The following is a 22628-nucleotide window of genomic DNA, read 5'->3' as shown; positions in this document are numbered from 1 at the left end:
GGTATGGGGGGCTCATTTGGGTCCTTGCCATGCTTAGGGAACTTGTGGGTTGGACATGGCAGATTCTTCCTCCAATTTCAGGGAGCTGTTAGCAGTGGGGTTGGCTCTAAGGTAATTCTCAGACACCATGCGCAACCAGGACATGTTAATCCTTTCAGACAATACTACCACAGTGGCTTATTCGAACAGACAAGGAGGCACAAAGTCTCCGAAATTGCTTTCCATGGCCCTGGAAATTCTGCTGTGGGCAGAGGATTGTCTGAATTCTCTAAAAGCAGTCCATCTCAAGGGGTTGGACATTGTCCTAGCCGATTATCTCAGCTGGAATCCAGTACGGCAAGGGGAATGGGAGTTGAGTGCAGAAATCTTTTCACAGATCCCAGGCATCTTCCAGAGGTGGATCTGTTCGCGGGTAAAGGAAGGTTCGGAACCTTTTTGCTTACGCCTTTCTGCCTCTGTCAATCCTTCCGCATGTTGTTCGGAAGATTGTATTGGAGGACTGTCAAGTAATCTATATAGCTTGGTATTGGTCGAAAAGGAGTTGGTTTTCAATCCTCTTATCTCTGTCAGTGTCCCATCCCTGGATACTCCTGAATCGTCCAGATCTGGTTTTCCAGGGGCCGGTTCTCCACCCCAATCCACATCTCTTCCACGTGATGGCTTGGAGGCTGAAAGGAGGATCCGCAAATCCAAAGGTTGCTCAGAGAACGTAATTCAGACTCTTCTATGCAGTTGGAAGCTTTGCACTAGGAAAAGGTATTCAAACATTTGGAAAACTTTTCATGGTTGGAGAAGCAGATCTGGAAGATTAGCGTTCTCCATTCCCATGGTGCTAGATTTCTTGCAGGCCTTGGTGGACAGAAGTTTGGCAGTCAACACTTTAAAAGTACAGGGGTAGCCATGTCCATATATTGTGAGCAGAGACTAGCAGAAGATTCCCTTGTGAAAAGGTTGTTGCTGGCTAGAGAGAGAGACTGACTCTTAAGGTACTTAAAACATTTCCTCCGTGGAATTTTTCATTCGTTTTGGATGCCTTCACGAAGATTAGTAAATCTCAGGGTAAGTGAGTGCTTGAATTAGATTATAAAATTAATAAAATAAAATAAAAATGAAAATGAGACAATAGCAGCTGAACACCAAAAAAAGGTACCGTATAAACCTCCAAAATAATCAGAATACATAAAAGGGGGGGAGGTGCAGCGCTAACTTAATATATACACATACATATAAACCAACATTAAGGTGCTGATAAAGTGCATAAAAAAGGTGACTATAGATGATAAGTATAGTCCATAACGTGATCCAAAACCCAAGAGAGTCTTCAAAGAACCCCAATGGCTGGATTCATGGGTGGGGTGATAAAGGTATAAAGATTGCGCACTCACCAGATACGCAATCCAAATGCGCATTCAGAACAAATATTTCAGGTAATCCTAGGGTCCTCATATGGGTCTGGTCAGATCTGGTCAAAAAGCCCCTCGCCGAGGGGCTTTTTGACCAGATCTGACCAGACCCATATGAGGACCCTAGGATTACCTGAAATATTTGTTCTGAATGCGCATTTGGATTGCGTATCTGGTGAGTGCGCAATCTTTATACCTTTATCACCCCACCCATGAATCCAGCCATTGGGGTTCTTTGAAGACTCTCTTGGGTTTTGGATCACGTTATGGACTATACTTATCATCTATAGTCACCTTTTTTATGCACTTTATCAGCACCTTAATGTTGGTTTATATGTATGTGTATATATTAAGTTAGCGCTGCACCTCCCCCCCTTTTATGCCTTCACGAAGATTGTCAGATTGTTTGTTTTGTTTATTAAAATTTCTTACCCATAAAGTGGCCTTTTTGCTGGCCATCACTTCAGCTAGGAGAGTGGGAGACTTGCAGTCTTTTTCTTGCAAGGATCCTTACCTGTCCAACTTGTAAGACAGGGTAGTGTTGAGGCCAGATCCTATGTACCTTTCTAAAGTTTGCTTAGATTTTCATCATTCCCAGGTAGGTACTTTTTCTATCTTTTGTAGATCCCCCAAGAATGAGAAGTAAACACTGTACAGTTTTTTTTTAGATGTTAGGGGATGTTTGTTAGAATACTTGAGGGTTACCAGAGATTTCCAAAAATCTAGTCATCTTTTGGTTCTTTTCAGTGGACCCAAGAAGGGTCTATGTGCTTCAAAGAGTTCTATTGCCAGGAGGATTTGTGAAACTATTTTGTGTGCATACAAGAGCCACTGGCCACCTTCTAGGGTATGGGCACATTCCTCTAGAGCCTTGGCAGCCTCTGGGCAGAGAGGGCAGGTGCTTAATGGGAAGACACCTCCAGAGTGGCAGTTTGGTTGAATAACCATTCCTTTATTAAACAGCTTCTTTCTAGCCAGGACTTGGTGTTTGGAAGGAAAGTTCTACAGGCAGTAGTCCCTCTCTGAGGTATGAGTATTTTTTGTTTATCCGCACATGTAGGCGTCCTGGAACACGCTGTGGGAAAACCATGGTTACTTACTGATAACAGTCTTTCCGGGAGTCTTCCAGGACGGCGTCCTTTTTTCCCACTCAATGTATTTTCCTCATGGTGTGATGGTGGTGGATTGATGTTGGTGTTGGGTTCTCCCCTTGTGTGCACTGATAATGGTCTACTTTACTACGGTACTACGTAATTACTGAGGGGGAGGGAGGAGCTTTTTAACTTGTGTCAGTATTGTGTTTCCTGTAGAGGGCGGAGCTGATATCTTTCATGTAGCCGTCCTGGAAGACTCCTGGAAAGACCGTTACCAGTAAGTAACCATGGTTTTATTTGCTGACCTTGGTTGAATATATCTTGCATAACTGAAATAAGTTTGCAGTACATTCATACCTCATGCACACCGGACGTTTTTGCTATCTCTCCTAGACGCATTTCCTACTGGCATCGGTGTTTTGGAAAAAAAATTGCTTGACGCTTGTAAAAGTGAGTGATGCAGTCAGGAGCATCAATCATTTGAGTGTTAATTCATTTAATTACCCAAAACTGTAATTTATTCTGGCCATTGAAATAAATTACATCTTAAGTGTTAAATTCATCTAGCATTAATGCTCATTTAGATGTGTAAACATGTGTTTACAGGCATCAAATGTTTTTTCTGCCAAAATGCTGCTGTTTCTGGAACGCTTACAGTGGTTTTTCTGCCTTTAAGCGGCCCTGCCTCTAGGCTAACATGCAGGGGGATTTAGAGGCAGCAAAAAAACCCACGCTAAACGCCCCTAAGAGCAGCATCAAAAATATCCAGTGTGCATTAGGCCTAAAGGTAGCAATAGGTCAGAATTATTTATTGCTCTGCTCCTTCGGGATCATTAATACAGGCCATAGGATCCCTGGCTGCATGTGTAGAGCAACTTGCATGAAAAAGTCACTGCAAATTAATAGCTACTTCACGTTTGCACTGACATTTAAATTTGTGCAGAATAATATTGTCATTTTAAAGTATAAAGTAACTTAAAGAGTAATTAAACATAAAAGCAAAAATTATTGTAACCTACCAATCATTCTTTAACTGTCATCTGGTAATTGGCCAGTAACACACCTTCAGTCTTAGGGTGGCTACATTGACTCTTCCACTGTATTTATGGAGGAGTAACGTAGCTACGCTTGGACAGCAGCATTTTCATCAGTGATGTTAGATGAATTAATAGATTACAGGTGGACTTTACATAAGTGACTAAGAATTTAAAGCCAATGGGGGCGTGTCCAAGATGGCGACCGGAGCGGCCGCATAATCCGGAGCTCCGGTGCCGAGCTTTTAGATCCGCTGCCATCCGTGTGGCGGCGGGTCACGGAGTGCCGGCGGAGGACCCGGGTGGTATCCCTGATCCCGGAGAGTCGGAACCCAGGTGATATTTCCGCCCCTCGTGGCGGCTGACGTCCGCGGCCTGGTGCGGCCGCGCGGGCCGGGGCTCCGGCGCCGCCCATCAGCTCTCCCATCCGCACCTGCTGCCATCCGGTGCCGAGCTTTTAAGTCCGCTGCCATCCGTGCGGCAGCGGATTACGGAGTGCCGGCGGAGGACCCGGGTAGTATCCCTGATCCCGGGGAGTCGGGGCCCGGGTGATATTTCCGCCCCTCGTGGCGGCTGACATCCGCGGCCTGGTGCGGCCGCGCGGGCCGGGGCTCCGGCGCCACCCATCAGCTCTCCCATCCACACCTGCTGCCATCCGGGCTGTGGGAGATCGCCTGGGAACATCCGCGGCGCCCTCTGCATTGCTGGGACTGGGGGAGAGACGCCACTGAGCCTTGCTGCTTCCCGCGGTGGCGGCGGCCTACATCACCGGTCTGGAGCCTCCATCTGGTCACAGTGAGTGGGGGATGCAGGTGCCCTCTTATTATTAGCTCCCCCCGCAGTGACCTGGGAGTGGGCCTCACGTTGCTGACCCCGGAGCCTGCCATCTCCTGTAGCCACAGCCCCTGTGGGGCTCAGAGGCCTACTGGGGCCTTGATATTGCCCCGTGGAGTGTCTCCCTGGAGGGCCCTGTGCTTGGTGTTGGAGGTCCTCTGCTTCCCACTTGTCCCTCTTGTGTCCTAGGTTGGGATCTGGTGCCATCATCCTGCTCCGGTGTGCTATATCTGCGTGTTACTGTGATCTATGTCCTCTCTACCCTTCCATGACTTGCTAATTATCTTTACAATATAATGTTCTCGCAGATGGATCTAACCGCATTCATGTAACTACAACCCTAAACCTATTTTGGGCGTTATAGGTCCCCTGGGGTTATAATCTCCATTCATTATCCTATTTTCAGTTGATCACCCCCAGGAGACTCCCTGTATGCCGTCCACAAAGAAAAAAAAGGGACAAGCCCAGAAGTCCCTCACAACATACCTACTTAAGGCACACGAGCTTTGTAACATGTCTCCAGTCAATACAGAGCGAGCATCCCTGTCCGATCCCACACAGGATACCACCGCTCCCTTATCGGCCTTGGTCAGTGAAAATACACAGCAACTTACAAAAGGAGACTTGGAGTCCTGCTTGGAATCTATGTACGCCAAACTAGCCGCCAAATTTCAATCAGAATTGCATAAAAGCACTAATGTTCTCTCTCAGGAAATAGCCACATTGGGCTCCAGGACAGACCGCTTAGAAACCAAACACGATGAACTTAGCCTGGCCTATGGTGAACTTTCCAGAGAGCATGATCATTTACAAACGGCCTTTTTTCAACTACAGGCGCAGGTGGAGGACCTTGATAATCGCAATCGCAGGAATAATCTGCGAATCAGGGGAATCCCGGAGTCTATGTCTGACCTCTCCTTAATCGTGACCAAATTATTTCAATCACTCCTCCCGGATCGTGACCCTGGGTCTTTTGCCTGTGACCGCATCCATAGAGCCCTGCGCCCTAAACCTCCTACTGACAAGCCACCTAGGGATATTGTCCTGTGCATGAGGGACTTTTTGACCAAAGAGGAAATACTCAGAGCTGCTCGCAATACCCCTACGATCTCCTTTGAAGGCTCGGTCTTACAAATCTTTCCGGATGTTTCCCCGGCCACGTTGGAGAAGCGTAGAAAAATGAAAGAAGTCACAACGGTCCTGTTCTCAGCTCGTATTCGCTACAAATGGGGCTTTCCCTTTAAGTTGATTGTTCCACATAATGGGAGCACATATATAGCTACATCTCCTTCTGAAGGTAGAGCAATCTTGGCCAAACTGGGCCTAGCGGATGCCCCATCACCTCAACGTCCACCCTCCACCCCTCGTGTCTCTCCCATTTGGCATACCCCATCTCCACGGAGAGATAGAAGGAGAGTCAGACAGGATCCGGGTTGATAGGTCCATTCTCACTTGCCTATTACCTATTGTTTGACAGTCCTTGGTCTTGCCTATTGTCTTTTATGACTTTACCGAGAATTGAGACACAGGGATTTTGTTTCTTACATCTTACGCTGTCAGGATGTGTATTTCTATGTTTACTGCTATGTTAATTTTATAATCCTGAGTAATATATGTGTGCCTTGCATTGATAGCTGGACGAGTTAAGGTATAACAAGGGTCTTTGGTCCCTCTTAATTGCGCCCATTGGTTTATGGTTCCACAACTCTTTGACACGTTACCCCACCCTGCCTCCTGACATGGCCGGAGGTGTCGCCGCCCGATTGAGGGGTGGCAGTTCCATTTTCCATGTTTTAGGGAGACAGGGTTTGGGCCCATTTGGCCCCTTAATATTTGAACTTTTTGTTTTATCAGGTATGACAAATTTTCAGCCTGATCCATGTTCTTTAGTTACCTTATTTGTAGGAGCTCTTCAAATCTCCTCTCTATTGTTTTTTGTCTTCTCTTTTTTCAACACTTTAGTGCATGAGGATTGTGTTGTATCGGTCTATGGACATCTTGGCCCCCATCTTGGGGCCGGGGGGTCCCCTGGGCTGGTTCTGCCACCTGTACGTCTGTCTGCTATAGACCTGCAGATCTCTATGTCTAGCCAATTAATTTTAGGGGATATCTTTGTAATGTATACTTTTATGATGATAGTAATAAGCTCTGTTTACTATGGTAATTCAATGTATTTCGCATAATGTCCAGGGTTTCAATTCGCCAAACAAGCGCAAAACGGCCTTTCTTCAATATAAACGACTGGGAGCCAAGATTATCTTATTACAGGAAACACATTTTGCAGCTGCAAAACACCCGACATATTTTCATAGATCTTATAGGCAGGGGTATTATACCCTGCATTCCTCCAAGAGTAGGGGCGTAGCCATCTTTCTACATAATTCATTCCCCTTTGAGGTTCAACATGTGTATCGTGATCCGGACAGTAGGTTTATCATTCTTAAAGGCACCCTTTCAGGTCGAGAACTTACTATTGCTAATGTATATGCACCGAATTCAGCTCAAGCTACCTTTTTTTCAAAATTTTTTGGTACTCTGGATAGGTTTTTGTCCCCTCATCTCTTGGTGGGTGGGGATTTTAATCTGGTGGCAAATCCTCTTTTGGACCGTAGTTCCCCCTCGCATTCTTCCCAGGCTTTCCCAAAATCCCTTACTAAGAAATTAGATACCCTCCAGTTGGTGGATGCCTGGAGAGCGCACAACACCGGAGCCAGGGATTACACATTTTATTCCCATCCACATGACTCTTATGCTAGATTAGACTATATATATTGTACCCCAATTTTACTAGCTAATTCTAAGGTAGCTTGCATTCATTTGAGCCCCTGGTCGGATCACAGTATTGTGGCCTTATCTATCACATTTGTGGGATTGGCACCTACTCCTTTCTCTTGGAGACTTAATGATTCTATGCTAACCGATATCGACTCTCGCCAGGAAGTGGTTACATCTATTCAGGAATATTTTCAATCTAATTTAACCCCTGATATTTCCCCAGCCACACTCTGGGTAGCCCACAAGGCGGTCCTACGAGGCCGACTTATCTCCATGGCCTCATCCAGAAATAGAAAACGTTGGCAGCAAATACTACTTCTAACCCGAGAATTAGAAGCACACTATAGAAGCCATGTCGCTAATCCATCTCTGCTTAATAAACAGCTACTGTCCCAAAAGCGCTTGGAACTGAATGCCCTGCTTTCCCAAAAAACTGAAAAGGCCCTTCGCTGGTCGAAGGCCTCATTCCTATTACATAGTAACTCGGCATCTACCATGTTCGCAAGGAAGTTGAACCACTCTCTGCGCCCCCCACACGTGTATAAATTACGCACAAATTCGGGTGCTATCTCATCTCTACCTCAGGAAGTCTTGGGTATTTTCGAACATTTTTATTCAAAACTACTATCTCCTCCGCAGTCGGATTCTGTCCCTCTGTCGGACTCTTGGCTGGACTCTATACCCCTCCCTGCCCTTACACCCTCTCAGATTGTCACTCTTAATGCCCCCTGTACTTTAGAGGAAATAACATGTGCGATAGGCGCGCTCAAGCGCTCTACTGCGCCGGGTCCTGACGGATTTACCGCTAGCTATTATAAACATTTTGCCTCTACATTGGCTCCATACTTGATAACTTTATTTAATGATGTTTTGCAGGGGGGTAAGTTCCCTGAGGAGATGTTATTGGCTAACATGTCTCTAATACCCAAGCCACAGAAGGACCACTGTTTGCCACAAAACTATAGACCAATCTCAGTCATGAATAATGATCTAAAGATATTTTGGCGGACCGGTTGGCCCCTATCATCTCCTCTTTGGTCTCTCCAGACCAGTCGGGTTTTATTCCCGACAGATTTATTACAGATAACATTCGTCTCACTCTAAATGTTATTCAAGACGCCAATTTACATTCCAAAGAGGTTCTGTTGATGAGTTTGGATATAAACAAGGCCTTTGATAGTGTTCTTTGGCCCTACTTGTTCTCCTTGCTACAGAAAATGGGCTTTAGTGAGGGGTTTTTGGCAGGCATACATGCCCTGTATGACTCTCCTAAAACGAGAATTAGGCTTCCTGGCTGTAACTCTGACTTCTTTACATTGGGTAGAGGTACCCGCCAGGGCTGTCCTCTTTCACCCCTTTTATTTGCGCTGGTGTTGGAACCTTTGGCATTGGCGATTAAATCACATTCGGATATTTCTGGCTATTCATTATTAGTTTCACATTTTAAATTGAGCATGTATGTTGATGATGTTATGCTTTTTATTACTAACCCGTTGACTTCTTTACCTAACTTGTGTGCTGTATTGAACGATTTTGCCAAAGTGTCAGGTCTCACCGTTAATTTTACCAAATCTGTGGTCATGCCTGTTAATGTTCCTGACTCCCTAAGTGCATCTCTCCGTAGTTCGTTCCCATTTCGCTGGGTCAAGGACAGGATATCCTATCTGGGGATTAACCTCACTCCCAGATACTCAGATATATTTGCGGCTAATTATCCACCATGTGTATCGCGCCTCTCTACTCTACTGAAGATCTGGCACGGTTATCATATCTCCTTTCTGGGTAGAGTCACGGCGGTTAAAATGAATATTTTGCCCAAATTGCTTTATCTTTTTAGAGCACTTCCAGTTCCGGTCTCAAAAACCTTTTTGGATCATTTTCAGCGGACTATTAATAATTTTATTTGGGGTAATAAGCATCCACGTTTTGCCTCATCCATTTTGTATCGCTCACAACGGTCGGGAGGTCTCGGTCTTCCTAACTTTTGGCTATATTATCTCTCGGCTCGCTTTGCGCAATTGTCACAATGGGCTACTATTAACTCTCAAATCCCGTGGATCAAGTTTGAGTCTCAGTCGATACGCCCTTTTTATTTACCGGGAATTTTATGGTCTAACATCTCCCCCCGATCGACTGTTTTTCATAACTCCATAGTGACTCACTCACTGACGCTTTGGTCCAAACACAAATCTAAATTGGGTTTAGTCTCTTCTATTCCCCCAGGTGTGTCATTTTTTGGGGATCCTACTTTTGTTGTAGCCTTTTCTTCCCCTCATATGTTTCGTTGGTGGTATGATCGATCTTTTATCAGATTGTCTGATTTCCAAAGAGGAGGATCTTATATTACCTTTGATATGCTGCGCGTGTTGTTTGATGTTCCTCTTCGCGAGTACCTTCGTTATAGACAGATTAGGCACTTTTTTAAAGCGCACTTTGGCCTTGCCCCATTCTCTCCAATTTCCTTTTTTGAACGTGTCAGCCGTGACTCTCCCAGGGGTAGGGGTCTTATCTCAAATCTTTATCACCAATTTTTGATCTGTCTTTTTCATGCTCCCCCTTTGTACAGACGAAAATGGGAGGAGGATTGTGGCGTCACTTTTTCGGATGAGGATTGGGATTCCATGGTGGATAATATATGCAAGAGCTCTAGATCTTTCAGTTCGTGAGACGGCCCTTAAAGTTCTAACCAGATGGTATTATACCCCGTCAAGACTACATGTACTGTTTCCACAAACGTCCCCTCTATGTTTTCGGGGCTGTGACTGCACGGGTACTTTGGTTCATATATTTTGGGATTGCCCGACCATATCTTTGATCTGGTGTAGGATTTCTGAGGTCGCTACCTTATTGTCGGGTGCCCCGATACGATTGTCCATGCAGACCTGTTTGTTGGGGGCCCATATCCCAGGGGTCTCTGATGCCAATCTGAGATTGATACACACATTATGTATTGCCACTTTATGGTCTATTGCCCTACATTGGAGGTCCAATGTTGTACCCTTAGACTCCGTTTTACACAGAATTGACACTGTAATGCTTATGGAACGCATTCATTATACCCTACTGGATAAGCTGCACTTATACGATAAAAAATGGGAGTCATGGAGAGATTGCAGACACTTATTACATGCTTAATAACATCCCCAGTAAAAGTTGGCTGGCATGTACTATTGACAGGTGTATCACCTAACCTATTTTGTCGTTTACGTACTTCATGCACTTGTAACTTCCTCTTTTTTTTCTTATCTTCTTTGTTATGTTAATATACCTTTTATGTATTGTACTTTTCAAAAGTGCCTTGTTTTTGCTGACAATATCACTTTTAAAATGTGCTGTTGTTCTACTGTCTACTCTTGTACAATAAAATCGTTTGTAAACAAAAAAAAAGAATTTAAAGCCAAACCCCAGGTTACATTTATTAGGCAATTACAGAATTTTTTTTTTTTTGGGGGGACGACAAAGGTTTTACATAAGTGAATAATTGCTGACCATTGTAAGCATCTGTCAGTGTTAAATGGTCTGTCTCAGCTCACAGACACATTTTTTGGACAGTTTGGTCTGTTAAAGGGAGTTTTAAACTAACAGACGTGCAGGCCAAATCACCAGGTAATATACAGGTGAAACTCGAAAAATTTGAATATTGTGCAAAAGTTCATTTATTTCAGTAATACAACTTAAAAGGTGAAACTAATATATGAGATAGACTCATTACATACAAAGCAAGATAGTTCAAGCCGTGATTTGTCATAATTGTGATGATTATGGCTTACAGTTCATGAAAACCCTAAATCTACAATCTCAGAAAATTAGAATATTACATGCAATCAATAAAACAAGGATTGTAAACAGAACAATATCAGACTTCTGAAAAGTATAAGCATGCATATGTACTCAGTACTTGGTTGGGGCCCCTTTTGCAGCAATTACTGCCTCAGTGCGGCGTGGCATGGAAGCTATCAGCCTGTGGCACTGCTGAGGTGTTATGGAAGACCAGGATTCTTCAATAGCGGCCTTCAGCTCTTCTGCATTGTTTGGTCTCATGTCTCTCATCTTTCTCTTGGTAATGCCCCATAGATTCTCTATGGGGTTCATGTCAGGCGAGTTTGCTGGCCAGTCAAGCACCGTAATCCCACGGTCATTGAACCAGGTTTTGGTGCTTTTGGCAGTGTGGGCAGGTGCCAAGTCCTGCTGGAAAATGAAGTCTGCATCCCCATAAAGCCCATGTGCGGAAGGAAGCATGAAGTGCTCCACAATCTCCTGGTAGACGACTGCGTTGACAGTGGACCAACACCAGCAGATGACATGGCTCCCCAAATCAACACAGACTGTGGAAACTTCACACTGGACTTCAAGCATCTTGCAGTGTGTGCCTCTCCATTCTTTCTCCATACTCTGGGTCCTTGGTTTCCAAATGAGATGCAAAAGTTGCTCTCATCAGAAAAGAGGACTTTGGACCACTGAGCAACAGACCAGGTCTGTTTTTCTTTAGCCCGGGTAAGACGCTTCTGACGTTGTTTGTTGTTCAGGAGCGGCTTGACAATAGGAATACGACATTTGAAGTCCATGTCCAGGATCCGTCTGTGTGTGGTGGCTCTTGATGCACTGACTCCAGCCTCAGTCCACTCCTTGTGAAAGTCCCCAACACTTTTGAATGGCCTTTTCCTGACAATCCTCTCCAGGCTGCGGTCATCCCTGCTGCTTGTGCACCTTTTTCTTCCACACTTTTCCCTTCCACATAACTTTCTATTAATGAGCTTTGATACAGCACTTTGGGAACATCCAACTTCTTTTGCAATTACCTTTTGAGGCTTTCCCTCCTTATGGAGGGTGTCAATGATGGTTTTCTGCACAACTGTCAGGTCAGCAGTCTTTCCCATAATTGTGATTCCTACTGAACCAGACTGAGAGACCTCTTAAAGGCTCAGGAACCCTTTGCAGGTGTTATGGCTTAATTAGCTGATTAGAGTGGGACACTGAGCCTAGAATATTGCACCTTTTCACAATATTCTAATTTTCAGAGATTGTGGATTTGGGGTTTTCATGAGCTGTAAGCCATAATCATCACAATTATGACAAATCACAGCTTGAACTATCTTGCTTTGCATGTAATGAGTCTATCGCATATATTAGTTTCACCTTTTAAGTTGCATTACTGAAATAAATGAACGTTTGCACGATATTCTAATTTTTTGAGTTTCACCTGTACTATGTTACGGGGGAACTGAGAAAAATAAATGCTGCGAACTGTATCAAAGATGTAATTTTGTGTTTTGGCCATAATGCACATAATTATGGTTTGTAGGGGAAATGTTTCTAGCCTTTCTACTATTTATTGGCATTTTATCACAAAAGATGGTATAGTGGCACAAAAAATCATACTTGAGATGTAATATTTGTAGATTGCAGTTTTATTGATTTTCTTAGTGTCCAGCAAAACCAAAAATGTGTTGTGGTGAGTAGGGGGCATGCTATAACTGTAGATGGTGACGCTAAGAAAGTCACATACTTGCACAGCTATTTCAGCAGGATTCTAGGCAGTTTAATGGCAGATTTTTCACATAAAGCTAATGGCTTATGCTGGCAGCCACGTGCTGCATATGTTCAAAAGTTTTATCTTTGTAAACAGGTTCACTTTAAAGCAGTGGATATTTCATAAGCATATTTGCAATTGAGATTAGATAGATAATTTTTAAAAAATTTTTTTTTTTGCAATGGAGCTAGGAAGGGTTAGAATTTCTGTCAACATAATATTGCTGTTGGTGTCCAAGCTGTGGACAAAATAAAACGTTGTCATCAGAACAGGAGAAAATATTCCAACTGAGACACTGGTTCCGGTGGCAATTAAGTAGAGATTTCGTCTCGCTTTGGAAGGATTTTATTCTCCTCCTTGTTGTACATCTACGGCAGAAAGTGATAGAAATGTCCTCAACAGGATATAGACTCCAAAGATATTTGACTGGGGTTTTATCAATTTCCTACTCTGTACAAAGATAAAAAATGTTTTGAGTGGATTTTATCCTGAAATATAACTGTATGATAACATATACAATAACAGCTTACAGTGGAATACGTGCCAAAATGTTTAAACAATGAAAATTATTTGCATACGCATGTGCCTATGCAATTCCCAGCTGATGTTACTCTAGAGTCTGATCCCCTGGAGCATCTCTTGACCTCTAGGGTAAAGGGGAAGTCTCTGTTCTCTATCTACCTTCGCCTTTCGGTGGTTCACTCGCTGAGACTGACTAAGCTGTTCAGTAAGTGGCAGGCAGACTTACCTGATTCAACTGGGGAAGACTGGGATGTGTGTACCACTCATTATGTCACTAAAATGGTCTCAGCCAAAGATAGGTTTTTTCAAGTGAAATTTCTCCACAGAGCTTGCTTTACTCCTGTTCGCTTGGCCGGTATATACACCTCAGTCAGTCCTCTATGTACCCAATGTCAACAGGCTGAAAGTAACTTCTATCATATGGTTTGGATCTGCCCTAAACTGAGGAATTTTTGGACTTCTGTCTTGAATGCCTTAATGTTACTTATGATCTGACCTTGCCCCAGACCCTAAGGTGTTGCTTTTAGGAGTGCTGGAAGGAGCTGAACGTAGTCGCTATGTCATACTATTTGTAATTTTTGCCGCCTTCTATGCCAGGAGGGAAATTCTCCTTAAGTGGAAATGTCCTATGCCTTCGACTATTGAATCTTGGCATGCAACATATTAGTATGGTGTTACCTCTGTATAAACTCACCTATGCCAGTCGTAATTGTCCTAGGAAATTCGATTAAGATCTGGATGGCCTGGATAGATTCCTGGGGAGGTGATTTAGAATCTGATCGAGTCCCAGATACCTATAGCCGGCCCTTCACTCCCCCCTTTCCTCATCCCCCTTCATTCTTCCTATGCCCCTCCTATTTTAGCCGTGGCTCCTGGGTTGGTGGCTTGGAGGAAAGTTTGATATGCTTTCTATTGTCTTCGGATCATACTGTGATTTTGGAATGTGCATATGTAACCATTGTACTCTTCTGCCTTGACTGACTTTTGCCCATGTGCCTTTCTGTTTTAATAGCTGTCACATGCACTGTATGGATTGTTTGTCCATTGGCTGTTGTTCTTTGTTAATCGCATATTTGTACTGTGTTTTTTGTGTTCAATAAACTCTCTCTGTAAAAAAAAAAAAAAAAAAACATTGAAAATTACAGGAATAATTAATAATACCATGAAAGTTTTCAAATGATGGCTATCATTTTTCTCTATCACTCCAATTGCAGGTGTACACTTCAAAAAGTGAGGGACACTGTAAGTCACCAGGTGGGATCTGTTCTATATGTTTATGAGATTAATATGGAGAAACTTGGACTTGATGCTTCTCTCAAGCGTTCAGCTCTTAGTCCTTCTGTAGCTGACATGTTAGAGTGGCTGCAAGACATAGAAAAGTATTATCGAAATCAGTATCCTTTGCGACTTCCGCACCCCCTATGGTGCTAAAGGGGCCCACAGATATAAGATGATTGTGATGGTTGGTCTGTGGACGGTCCTTGTCTTCTTCAGACACCATTTTGCAAAGTTTCTGCAGAAAAGAATTGATTCTTCAGGTTGTAATTTCTCACCTCCTGCTGTTTTTTCCATAGGTAAATTTGCACAGGGATGCCATTCTGCTTTCCCTCCTAGATAGCCATAAAAACCTGATCTAAAATTGGTTGAAGTTTAAAAATATTTCCCTTGGTACTGGCTTGCGTGAAGGGGAAATATTACCTATTGCATGAAAAAACATTCTTGGGTCAATCTATTCTTCATCAGAGATTGGTCAGCCAAGGGATGCTATGAAAAATTGTGAAGCGCCTATTAATAAACGCTTCCCAGTTTTATTGTAAACCGCTGGAACAGACAAAGGTCCTATTATGTCTGTGTGCCTTGCTATTTTAGAGCCTTTACTGTTATTTTAAATTATGACATGTCTCTACAAATGTCTTCTGGCTGCTTAAATTATGTACCTACCCTGATAGATTATTCTTTTAATTTTCAGTTTGTTTATCCTAGTTTGAGTCAGATATGGCATTCTGACTATGTTTTAAAGAACCCAGCACATTCTGGAGACTTCTAGATCACCCCAAGGTACATTGGGTTAAAGAATATGCAAACCCAACATTTCATATTCCTGATATGTACCTGCAGTACCATGTAATTGTATGAAAAAGTATCCTGTTTCCTTTGTATTGCTCACTTTATGTGAAATCAATTTTTCTTAGGAGCCTGGAAAGCATAGCCCAGTGTACAGCAGATCACAGGTGCACTGTTAGGCCCCTGCAGACTGTCAGAGTAGCTGTCTGCCTGCACCCCTGTTATGGGCAGGCAGTTAACTTCAATCCAGGAAGAATCAATGAACTACGAGGATATTTATCCAGTGCCCTTGCAATTCATTGAGCACTACAAGCCATCAGCCACAAAGGTTGTTGGTACTTTTAGTCTATTAAATCACAGAACTCCGTGAATGAATGATGTGGTTATGTGGGCGGAGCCCCACACCCCCACACTCTTTTCAAATAGTGATAGCGGGTGCGGGCAGAAGATTCCCAGTCTGCTGTCACAAGGAGGGGGGCAGGGGATCTGGGGGAGATCTGCATGAGTGGTAACCTGTTGCATAGTCCACCCTAAAATTGGGTGGAACATGTAACGTGTTCCCAAAAGTGAACTTCTACTTTAAGTTCTGCTTTAGCCAAACTTCTGTCTTTATTCAAGTTTTTTAATTTCATAGTGACTTATTTAGCTATTTCGTATGAAAGATGGTTCTGCATATTTGTGTGCTTGTGACAGAAAAGTAAAATGTTATTCTTCAATCAACATTCACTATTTTTAATTATTTTGCTGCTAGCATTAGTAAATAGGTAATTATATCATATTTACTTGTTTTAAACTTTTTTTTTTTTTCTTTTTACAATTTCTCAGTTGCTTCCTTGTTTTCAGGCCCAGACAAATGATGTCATACATCTCAGGAGTCTTGAGGAGGGGCTTTCTCAGCTAAAGGCAGATGGATTCCTGGAAGTAAATGCTACACAAATCATCTCCACTTATTCAAGATGGCTAGAAATTCCAGGGGGTGTTTTTCAAAGTGAGACATGAATGCATGCTTGAGTTTGCTTTGAATATTAAAAATGAATTAAATGGAGTTTTTGGTTTGTGGTGCTCAGATGCAGTGTTCCGCTTTACGTTTGTCTTAACTTAACACTACATTTTACAGTCAATTTCCTGAGCCAAATGTCAGATATATCAAGCGGAAGCTTTTGTTACAGTTAAAACATAATCGTTTATCAGAAATACAGAATTTGCCTCGTGTTTGGGGAGAGCTGGAAGACAAAACAGCAGCAAAGCAACAGCTGGTACAAGGTACGGTGAGAAAAGCTCGGCTTGAAAAGATTTTTATTTCTGCTTGTTACACCTTCACATGCTGTGTCATTCTGATAACTGAACTTTGTTTGCACTGCCAGTCTGGTGGATGTGATGTTCTTTTTTATATTCGAAACCATGAAGCAAAAATCCTCTCTGAGATTTCTTTGGTAGAAACTACTCTTCTTGGGTTTCTGGGTCTCATACTAGTTTTGGGGCAGTGACGTTTTCTCATAGTGGATCTGAAAGGGTCAGCTTAAAGTATGGTGGGCATGGCCAGTATTTGTCATGTGTACGTATGCACAGCATTCTTGCATATTATGTCACATTTACCGCTGAATGTTGTCTCCTCCCACGTTGTGAAGTCCGAGCTCCTCACATCTATGCCATTCTCGCCATCAAGGTAATTTTAGGTAAGCTGGCCATAGATGGTTAAAACATTTTTTAAGAAATCATTTGAAATGATTGATTGTTCAACTTTCTAAATGTTAGTGGGCTCATTTCAGTTCTCGAGATGCAAAGATTTATCGAAAAAAACAAAAACAAACCAGCATGTCGAAATCTTGTAGTGCCAGCGAACAGTTTTCGAAGCTTGAGTAGTGGAATAGATTGAAAATAACACAAAAAATCGTAGTGCTCAGGAGCATGTCAAATCGATCAACAAAAAATGTATCTTTTATGTTGTAAATGAACGACAATATGTCATCAAGTGGGTGGAAAAATTTGTGTCAATGGCATAATTGCATACTCATTCAACAGATCTTTATCAAAAGTGTATGAGTTTTTGAGAGATTTTCTACCCATCTCTGGCCAGCTTAAAGTGGTTGTAAAGGTTTAAGGTTTTTAACCTTCATGCATTGTATGCGTGACGGTAAAAACCTTCTTTGTCCAGCTTCCCCCCCAATATTTACCACCGACCAATTGTGATTCAGCAATGTACATGAGAGCTTCGACTCTCCGGGGACTCCGTCCTCAATCACAGCCAGTGAGCCAATGAGAAGAGAGAGTGAGCGGGGACAAGCCATGGTTCTGTGTGTGAATGGACACACAGGGTAGCAGCTTGGGAGTGAGCTTACTTGGGTGCCCCCATAGCAAGCTGCTTGCTGTGGGGGCACTTGGCAGGAGAGAGGGGCCAGGAGCACCGGCGGGGGATCCGAGAAGAGGAGGATGGGGGTTGCTCTGTGCAAAACCACTGCATAGAGCAGGTAATAATGACATGTTTAGGGGTTTTTTTGCTTTTTTTTTTTTTTTTTTTTTTTTTTTTTATATGCCTTTAATATCACTTTAAGGCTCCATGCACACTAGCCTTTTTTAAGCTCCAAAAAATGCTGAGAAAAACACATGATAAAAACCGCTGGCAACAGCATTTTTTATAGCGTTTTAATAGTGTCCAGAAGCGTTTAAGAGCATTAGCGTTTTTATTGTACATGTAGAGGAAAAAAGCTTGAAAAAAACTGTTAGGAGTGTTTTAGCAGCATTTAGCATTTCTTTTCTGCTAGAAAAACACTCCAAAATAACTCTACAAAAACATTTTTTTTTCTGCTCCTAGTCACTAAGGCTCAAAAAAATGCCAATGGCCTAAAGTAGTGTGCATGGACACATAGGATAACACTATTTAGTCCTCATGCACACTGGACATTTTTTCAGCGGCTGTTTTTTGCTTTTGACTTTTTTTTTCTACAGCCAGTAAACCCCCCAGCATGTTATCCTATGTGTCCATGCACACATAGGCTGTAATGGGCTTCTAGAGGAGTTTTTTAGCTGTAAAAACGCTTGAATGCTGAAAAACACGGTAAACCACCACAAACCAGCATGCTTGGTAAAACGCCGCTAAATATTAATGCAAAAACGCTAAAAAAAAGCGTGGGGGTCATTCAGTGGCATCAATTCCTTCATCTTCTAGGAACTGCCTGCATACTCTCACCACATGAGGCCGAGCATTGTCCTGCACCAGGAGGAACCCCGCTGCACCAGTGTAGGGTCTGACAATGGGTCCAAGAATTTCATCCCGATACCTAATGACAGCAAGGGTGCCATTGTCTCCCCAGACCATCACTGACCCACCACCAAAACGGTCATGGTGAATGATGTTACACAAAGCATAACGTTCTCCATGGCTTCTCCGGACCCTTTCGTGTCTGTCACATGTGCTCAGGGTGAAACTGCTCTCATCTGTGAAAAGTACAGGGCGCCAGTGGCAGACCTGCCAATTCTGGTGTTCAATGGCAAATGCCAATCGAGCTCTATGGTGCTGGGTTTCTGATTGTTTTGTCGGAGACATTCACACCAGTAGCCTGCTGGAGGTCATTTTGTAGAGCTCTGGCAGTGCTCATCCTGTTTCTCCTTGCACAAAGGAGCAGATATTGGTCGTGCTGATGGGTTAAGGAACTTCTACAACCCTGTCCAGCTCTCCCAGAGTAACTGTCTCCTGGAATCTCCTCCATGCTCTTGAGACTGTGCTGGGGGATACAGCAAACCTTCTGGCTATGGCATGTATTGATGTGCCATCCTGGAGGAGTTGGACTGCCTTTGCAACCTCTGTAGGGTCCAGGTATCACCTCATGCTACCAGTAGTGACACTGACCCTATCCAAATGCAAAATAGTGAAAAACAGTCAAAAAACATGTTTCAGGCCTGGTTCACACCAATGCAGTTTATGTTTTGTCCATTTTGACATGCTTTTTTGCAGCGCATTCTGCGTTTTTGCATGCACTTTTAAGCGTTTTTTGATGTTTTGCTTTTTTTTTTTTTTCTTTTTGGCCAACTTGTTGCTGGCCAGATTTAAAAATGCAAAAAACATAACACGTGTGTCTTTGAAGTGTTTTTGCTGTGTTTTCAATGCATTTCAGGCCTGGTTCACACCAATGTAGTTGGCAGTATGCAACGGCTGTTAGAAAAATAGGAAGAAGAATTCTAATATTTAATTCCAGCAGACAACAGCGGATAAACAATCTCATTCTGGGCATGTGGCCATGTTTATTCTGGGATTAAAAACAGAATGTCAGGGCAATTCATTCATATTCAGTTGTGACTGGAGGGTGAGTGATCACATGTAAGGATAGCAGTGGCAGCTGGGGAATGTGTGGGCGTGTTTTCTGTTGAAGTAGGCAAGTACACATTCAACATGTACAGGCCTAGTGTACTTTCTCACATGCAATGCAATTCCCAAAGGTTGATGGGAAGTGTAGTTTCCTGAGAGGAGAGGATATGATGTAATCCCTGCTGTTAGACTTCCTTCTTGGCAGAGCAGATTATATCTTTTGAATTACAGAGGTGACTTCCTGAAAATTAATTTAGACATTGCTCTTCAATGGTAAGGAATTTCACAAATGTATTCACTGTTTTGTGTAGGGGTGGGTGTACAAATGGGTGATTTTCTTGCCTATCTTGGAGTTCTCCTTTTAAGCTTAAAGAATATGTCAACCCAACACTAAACTGTGCTGGAACTATGCCTACTCTCTTCCAGTGATCAGACTTGTGCGGAGATGCCCCCCCTCCCTTCCCGCCTTTCACTGGGAAGTTCAGTGTGCTGCTGCTTCTCCTCCTCCCCTGAGCTCCTTAGGCTACATGTACACTGGAACTGCTTCTCCTCCCCTGAGTTCCTAAGGCTGCCATAGATGTTAAAGTGCTACTGCAAAGGTATTGCACAGAGCAGCTCCAATCCTCCTCCTCTTGGGTCCCCCGCCAGCGGTCTTGGCTTCTCCCCTTCTGTGTGTCCCCATAACAAGCTGTTTGCTAGGGGACACATGATGTGTGTTCAGTCCTGACCTGTGTGTCTACGGAGAGGTGATTTATAGATACACACAGCAGGACTTAACCCCGCCTCCCACTTCCTCTTCATTGCATTTGATTGACAGCGGCAAGGGCCGATGGCTCCTGCTGCAGTCCAAGTCCCTGTGTGAGGAGGAAGAGAGGACAGAAGAGATGCAGCTGTGCAATGCATTAAGGTAAAAACCGGTTTTAGGTTTAGTATCACTTTAATTCTACTGGCAGCATAAAAACGCTAAACATGGCAAAAATACGTGTAAACATAGTACCACATTTAGTGCTTGGCTGTTTATTAGAGCACTTGCCATTGAAAGTAATAAACCCCCAAGTGCTAAACGCGGCTGGCACTTAGCCGTGTTATGCTTTTGGCATTCACGAGAGGAACGTTTTGTCCAAAACATGTCAAATGCGGCAAAAACGCACGTATTTAACTGCACCTGAACTCTGATAAAAGCCTGTTTGTGCATGAACACATAGGCTTTTATTGACTTGAGTTCAGAGGCTTTGGCAGAAAAATGCCAAAAGCCCCTAAACTCACGTTTAGGAGCAGCAGTGCACATGAGGCCTTATGCAGCTGAGAAAAGAGGGAATGTGATGGGGGAAAATGTATTTATAATGGTTTTTTATATGTATACATAAATTTATCACCTTTAATTTCTATTTTAAACTGAATAGGTTATTTTACAAGGTAAGGGTCTACATATGCTTTAGAAAATATTGTAGAGTAGATTACTTTCTCTTCTACATGAAGATGATAGTACAGTAGTTTTCATTGATTGTTGTTAGCTGCTACCTGTTTGAACATTTTTTTTTTTTAATTCTTGTTGACTAGTCAGATCTTCATGTAATTACTTTCTTGTCTACTTGCAGATACTTTGCTTAATGTGTTCTTATTTCGTGAAGCCGCAAGTGAAAAAGACTGACTTCATTTTGACAAAGTGAAGATTACAGATCTCATTTCAGATTATCGGCTCTTCCTGCGCAAGAAGTTACGTAGCAGTCTTGTGCCGTAATTTCCTGATGTAATCAACACAAATCAAATTCTCTGGACATTGCCACTAGTCTTAAAAGATGTGCCTGTTTCATAACGTAGTCAGTATATCTTCTGATAGTAGCCCTTTGCCAGCTTCCAAATGTTCAATGAGAGTTTGGTCATGTAGTGGATTTGAAAGAAGCATTGGAAACATGGATTAGGCAATATGTGGAATTTGGTATTGTACAAGATACTTTTGCCTTTTCAGTTTGCTAAATCCCATATCCATTTTCAAAAGAATTGTTGTACAGTAAAATGTTGTTTTCTGTGGTTGGCAAGCATCTCCAAGTCCTTGAAAGCTGCTTTCACACAACTTTTAGAATACCCTGGAATGTTCGAATCCGGGGTGCTCTTTAGTGCAAAATACAAACTGTTGGCTCTGGCCAACCATTTTCTTTCCCATTCATTTTACTCTTGATTATTTATGCTTCTCATCATAGTGATGGATCAGGGAAAAGAGGATCAGAGCTTGCATCCAGGTAGGTGGTCAATTTTTTGCATTAATTCTCTCCCCAGGGTGGACAAAATATGATGTCCTTGGATTGCAGTGGTTATACCAGGATGATTCCTGCAGCCACCTATGTATCAAAATTTTCAGCCTTTGATTCCCTGTAATGTAGAAGTGATTAGAGTGGCTATACAGCTACTCTATCACTTTTACAGATGGAGGATGGGGATGATTTTCCACCCTCCTGCTGCCACCTTTCCTGGGCTTTCCTGTCTGATTGGGGAGCCTGGGACAGGTCTGACTGACGGTACTGGCTGTAAACAGAAATCAAGAAATCAAACAGAGATCAGAAACTGGAAGCAGTGAGGTTTTGGTCTTTTCTTTACCATCTATTACCGGTTTTTGCAAGCATCTGATGCCTGGAAGGCCAGAGGAGAGATATTGGGTGTGAAAGATCTCCGATCTCTCCTTAAAGAGAGCCTGTCACTAACCATACTTTCACAAGGGATGTTGTTCATATGTAAACTGTGATTGCACCACAGATGTATAATAGCAAACATCAGAGCGGTAACAAGTACTCTTGCAGCAGACCTCCTGCGCAACTGAACTGGTAACCTGAGAAGGCTTTTAAAGTGTTGCCTATGGAGATTTTTAGGTACTGTAGTTTGGCGTCATTCCACAGGATGTAGGTAGTTTTAAAGCAAGACATGTTGGGTATCTATTTTACTTAGCATAACATCCATTTTTCCTGTTTTACCAAAGAATGGGTATTATTTTGTGCTTGTGTTAACTAAAATTCATTAGCGTATTATTTTCCCAAAAAATTGCAACACCCACCATTTCATTCACTAGGGCCTCTG

At 42.9% G+C, this 22628-nt stretch overlaps 1 protein-coding gene across 2 annotated transcripts in view; it reads left to right on the top strand.

The window, feature by feature from the left end:
• Positions 1-21722, top strand: part of AIRIM (AFG2 interacting ribosome maturation factor) — a 39244-nt gene extending 17522 nt beyond the window's left edge. Inside the window, exons 4-7 of one of the 2 annotated variants that reach the window (XM_089688802.1) lie at positions 571-756; positions 14407-14586; positions 16398-16519; positions 21158-21722. In XM_089688802.1, coding sequence (XP_089544928.1) covers positions 571-756; positions 14407-14586; positions 16398-16519; positions 21158-21210 — 541 coding nt within the window. In that variant the 3' untranslated portion in view covers positions 21211-21722. The remainder of the gene's footprint in view (positions 1-570; positions 757-14406; positions 14587-16397; positions 16520-21157) is intronic. The other variant, XM_089688803.1, reaches the window with a different exon arrangement.
• The last annotated feature ends 906 nt before the right edge of the window (positions 21723-22628 follow it).

Source organism: Staurois parvus, unplaced genomic scaffold, assembly GCF_062004578.1.
Source record: "Staurois parvus isolate SC_StPar_1 unplaced genomic scaffold, SC_StPar_1.0 ptg000454l, whole genome shotgun sequence".
NCBI classification, from domain to species: Eukaryota; Metazoa; Chordata; class Amphibia; order Anura; family Ranidae; genus Staurois; species Staurois parvus.
This window is presented reverse-complemented; position numbering and strand designations above follow the sequence as displayed.